The sequence below is a fragment of the Orycteropus afer genome, unplaced genomic scaffold (genome assembly GCF_000298275.1).
Source record: "Orycteropus afer afer isolate SDZICR_OR568_19922 unplaced genomic scaffold, OryAfe1.0 scaffold00324, whole genome shotgun sequence".
Classification (NCBI taxonomy): domain Eukaryota; kingdom Metazoa; phylum Chordata; class Mammalia; order Tubulidentata; family Orycteropodidae; genus Orycteropus; species Orycteropus afer.
This window is the reverse complement of record NW_006921911.1, coordinates 260,459-264,936: the sequence shown is the minus strand read 5'-3', so window position 1 is coordinate 264,936 and position 4,478 is coordinate 260,459. Positions and strand designations below refer to the sequence as shown.

The following is a 4,478-nucleotide window of genomic DNA, read 5'->3' as shown; positions in this document are numbered from 1 at the left end:
AAAAATAATTAAAGCCAATATGTAAGTATGAAATAATAGCACAGAAAAATGTAGAAGAGTATTAACAATTTACTATTTATTGCTATAAATAAGGAGCTATGGGAGCATAGTGCGTAAGGCTTCTGGTTCCTAACCAGGTCAATGGTTCAAATTCACCAACTGTTCTGTGGGAAGAAGATGAGGCAATCTATTTCTGTAAAGATTCACAGCCTTGGAAACTCAATGGGGGTCACTATGAATTGGAATCGACTCGATGGCAGTAGGTTTGGTTTGGTTTTTATCACCATAAATATTACTACAAATACTGTACAAATATATATTGTAAAGACTATTTTAATATGATATTCCCGATTAAATGTTAGTTTAATAAACTGTTATGCCAAAATAATATAGATAGGAAGGGACATTGAACAAAATTTCTTGTACAAAGCAGAATAAAACTTTACCTTAATATACTGTTGAACTTGGACAGGCTCAAATCCAGTGAAAAGTACAAAAGGGGTCAATTCTGGTGTTAACTTTTTAGTGGGAGGTGGTATATCTTCAATTCTATAAGACAAACATTTTATTACTGACTTAAAATAAAAATCTTCTTTAGAAAACAAGGAAAGATTTTTAAAAGCTTTAAGAACTTTAAGTTTGCATGATCACCCTTGAAGGAAAAATACACTGAGTTACCTGTCCTTTCTGCAAAGTCACTCCCCCTGCCAAAAAGACAGACAGTACATTTGAAAGCTCCAAGGGAAGGATTTAATTAACTTTCTATAGGAATCGATACTCTCCTCTTCTTTATCAATCTACCTTCCAATTAAAATTAAGAGAAAAAAGGCATCAAAAAGAAGGCAAATATTAAGAGTTAGCTTTTTACATTGCACTTATTTCACTACCTTAACCATTACTAATGGCTGCTCTTAATTTTTATAGCATGTTTTCAAAATAATTTTTTATGACTTTGGCTATTCCTTGCTCTGATGTTCAACATCAATATAAATGTTGATATAAGTAAGCCAAGAGGAATGTCCCTAGAGCATCCGGTACTGTTGTCCCTTGATGTTCATAAGAGACTGGTTCTAGGACTCCTGAGGATACCAAGATCTATGGATGCTCACATCCCTTATATAAAATGGTGTAGTATTTGCATATAAACTATGCACATCCTCTGATATACTTTAGATCATCTCTAGATTACTCATAGGAGCTCTGGTAGCATAGTGGCTAAGGCACTTAACTGCTAACCAGAAGGCTGGAGGTTCAAACTCACCAGCCACTCCTCGGAAGGAAGGTTAGGCAATCTAGTTCCATAGTGATACTGCCTTGGAAACCCAAGGAGGGGTCATTATAAATTGGGTCCAACCCGACGGCACACAACAACAACAACAACAACAACAACAGATTACTCATAATACCCGCAGCACTTTACGTTCCCTCTTAGTCTTTGAGGGATTCTTTTGACAAGTTAATTGCTTTTCTGAATATTTTCAATCCATGATTCAGTGAATCCACAGATGCAGAACCTGTGGATATGGAGGGCCAATTGGATTTCTTTTTAGAACTCCAGTTTTTTGTCTCCCATCAAACTTTTGTTTTATAGCAGAGGGATAAAAGAAACTATTTTACTCAAGCTAATATTTCAAATTAAAATTTTGTCTTTCATATTTCCCTTGGATCTTTTCAAATCCTATTTTTCAGCTTAAGTAAGAAAGTGCAGATTTTTTTTTTTCTTTTTAATTTGTGGCATTTTGATCATAGCCCTCAACAAATATAATCACATAATTAGGATTTTACAAAGACTCCAACAATTCAGTTTGTCTTCTCAAGGCAGACACTGGAAGGAAGGATAGTTGAGGAACAGGGTAAAGTAAAAAGATGAAGAAACTATCAATTGAAAAAGATTTAAAATCAAAGCTTTGATCTGGTTCAAATAGGTTCAGTCATGGCCAAGAAAGTCAAACTGGAACAGATGTGAATTTTTAAAAGTTGACTGATCAGATCGGAAAACAAGACAGGTCAAAATCTTGGAATGGGAAACTCAGAAGAGGTGTAGTGAGCCCATTCAGGAGCCTGATATGTCAGACTGGATTACTGGCAGGACCATGGAGAGTTACACCATTCAAAGCAGTGGGGTCAGCTGCCATTTTGAGAAGGGCCATTTTGAGTCAGGCACCTCTGTTTCTCACTGGGCAAGAGATGTGGTTGCTATGCAATGTATACGCTGCCCTTGTTTTTTAGGAGGGAAACTAAATTTCTAGCAGGGGCTTCTACCCGTAATTCTTCCTGTTCTGGTTAGCATTCCAGTTCACCCAAATTTTAGTCTGTTTTAATTGTGCCCCTGGCCACAACTGAACCAGGAAGAACTGGTTCAAAGCCCAGCTCAAAATTTAGGCAGTTAAATTGTAATGCAGGATATATAGTTTGGAAATAAGACTTTTATAAAATCAAGAAAAGGAAAGGAAAGCTTCTTTGATCTATTCCTCTATTTGCCAAGCCTTACTAATTAAATTACTAGCAGGATTTCGTTACTGACTAGCACTGGCCAACCAGATCTTCCAAAGGTGAATACCACAGGAGCTGAAGCCAGCATGCAGCCTGTGGTATGCACACCTCATTCCAAAGGGGTCTGGGACTCCTTCCTACCAGTTAGTGCAGTCCTGTCTCTCCTCTTCACCACACACTGGCAAGTGGAACAAATCTAAGGGGATTTTACACCAAGGACATTCTTTCAGCACACCAAGATTAGTGATGTTTAAATAGTAACCTGCCAAGGCCTAGGGTTACACAAGGTGTCTCAGAGCCAGGGATTCTAAATCTCCCACATTATCTTATGTTTCACAAGTGAGGATCCTTACTTGTGCTAAGATTCTTTTTCAAGAAATTCCATTTCTTTTTTTTTGTAAAAAAAGACCTAGCCTGTCATCATTGACCATTTATCTCCAGCAATAAAATGAGGCATGATCACAGTAAGGATGTAAAAAAAAAAAACAAAAAGCAAATCCTTTCAAATTCTAATTACTGTGAAAGTTTTAAGAAAACTTCCCCAACTGCTACAACAAACCTATGAAAGATAACCACTCATAAAAAAAGGAAGCTAATTATTCATACCTGGCTCTTTTGGAAGGCTGGATATTAGTTACTTCATTCTGTTTCAGTTTAGGAGGTAATCTTACACCCTGTAATTAAAATATTTATTTATTACATAATTAAAATATTTGTTTAAATTAATAATCACCCAGTGATTCAGCAGCTTCTAAAATATTTATATATAAAATAAACTAATTATTTATAAGAATTAAGCTCTTTACCACACAGAACTAGTCCTTGCCTAAAAAGATGGATAAGGCATGCCAGAACTCAAAAAAAAAAAAAAAAACCCAAAAACCACCACACCAAACTCACTGCCATTGAGTCGATTCCAACTCATAGTGATCCACTTTGAGTTTCCAAGGCAGTAAATCTTTATGGAAGTAGTCTGCCCAGTCTTTCTTCCATGGAGTGGCTGGTGGGTTTGAACTGCCAACCTTCTGGTCAGCAGTCAAATACCTTAGGCACTACACCACCAGAGCTCCTTATGCCAGAACTAGATCTCAATTATTCTAGAGAGAACTTCAGTTATTTTTTAGTCCTCCTTATAGTTACCAAATCCTATCAATTTCTTCAAAATGTCTTTATCCCTTCCTTTCCTTACTTCATGTTACATACATATACCACAACTCTGACTTCTGAAGACAATTTCATTTCAAATATTTTGTTTTGTATTCCAATTTAGAAAACAATCATTGCAATTATATCCTGCTAATAGAGATTAGGGAGCTCTGGTGGCATAGTGCCTAAGGCATTTATTTGACTGCTAACCAAAGGGCTGGCGGTTCAACACTAGCCACTCCTCGTAAGGAAGGTTGGGCAATCTACCTCCATAGTGATACTGCTTCGGAAACCCAAGGAGGGGTCGCTATGGGTCGGATCCGACTCAACGGCAGTGGGTTTGGTTATGGTTTAATAGAGATTATTACTAAAATAGAAATTTCACCTATGAGGTGGCATTAAAGATATTATATGACAATCAGATCAATAATATTACTAAGAACAAAACAAGATGATAAAACCCACAACCTGTTTCTCAGAACAGTATCCATGTTCACTAGAAACAGCACAAGGTCCTAACTCTGAAGCAGAAAGCCATGCCAAGCAAGAGAAAGAGAGGAGATGACAGTTCTCCCTTTTGAGATTTCTGCCACAGTCAGCTTCTCAATTTTGCTTCTATATCTTTTTCACCCCTTCTGCAAATTATAAACTCAGTTTTTTTTAAAAAGACATTTAATTTGTGTACATTTTACTATTTTAAATAACCATCTCTTGATCTTATTAAGTCATCTTAACTACCATTTACATTTTCTAAATACTGGTGTCATATCTGTTGTTGTTGTTGTTGTTATGTGCCGTCGAGTCAGACCTGACTCATAGCGACCCCTCCTTGGGTTTCC

At 36.6% G+C, this 4,478-nt stretch overlaps 1 protein-coding gene across 1 annotated transcript in view; it reads right to left on the bottom strand.

Moving 5' to 3' along the window:
- PAXIP1 (PAX interacting protein 1) overlaps positions 1 to 4,478 on the bottom strand; it is a 101,716-nt gene that overhangs the window by 19,179 nt on the left and 78,059 nt on the right. The window contains exons 14-15 of the mRNA XM_007952096.2: positions 3,100 to 3,167; positions 447 to 549 (exon numbers count right to left, since the gene is read on the bottom strand). Coding sequence (XP_007950287.2) covers positions 447 to 549; positions 3,100 to 3,167 — 171 coding nt within the window. The remainder of the gene's footprint in view (positions 1 to 446; positions 550 to 3,099; positions 3,168 to 4,478) is intronic.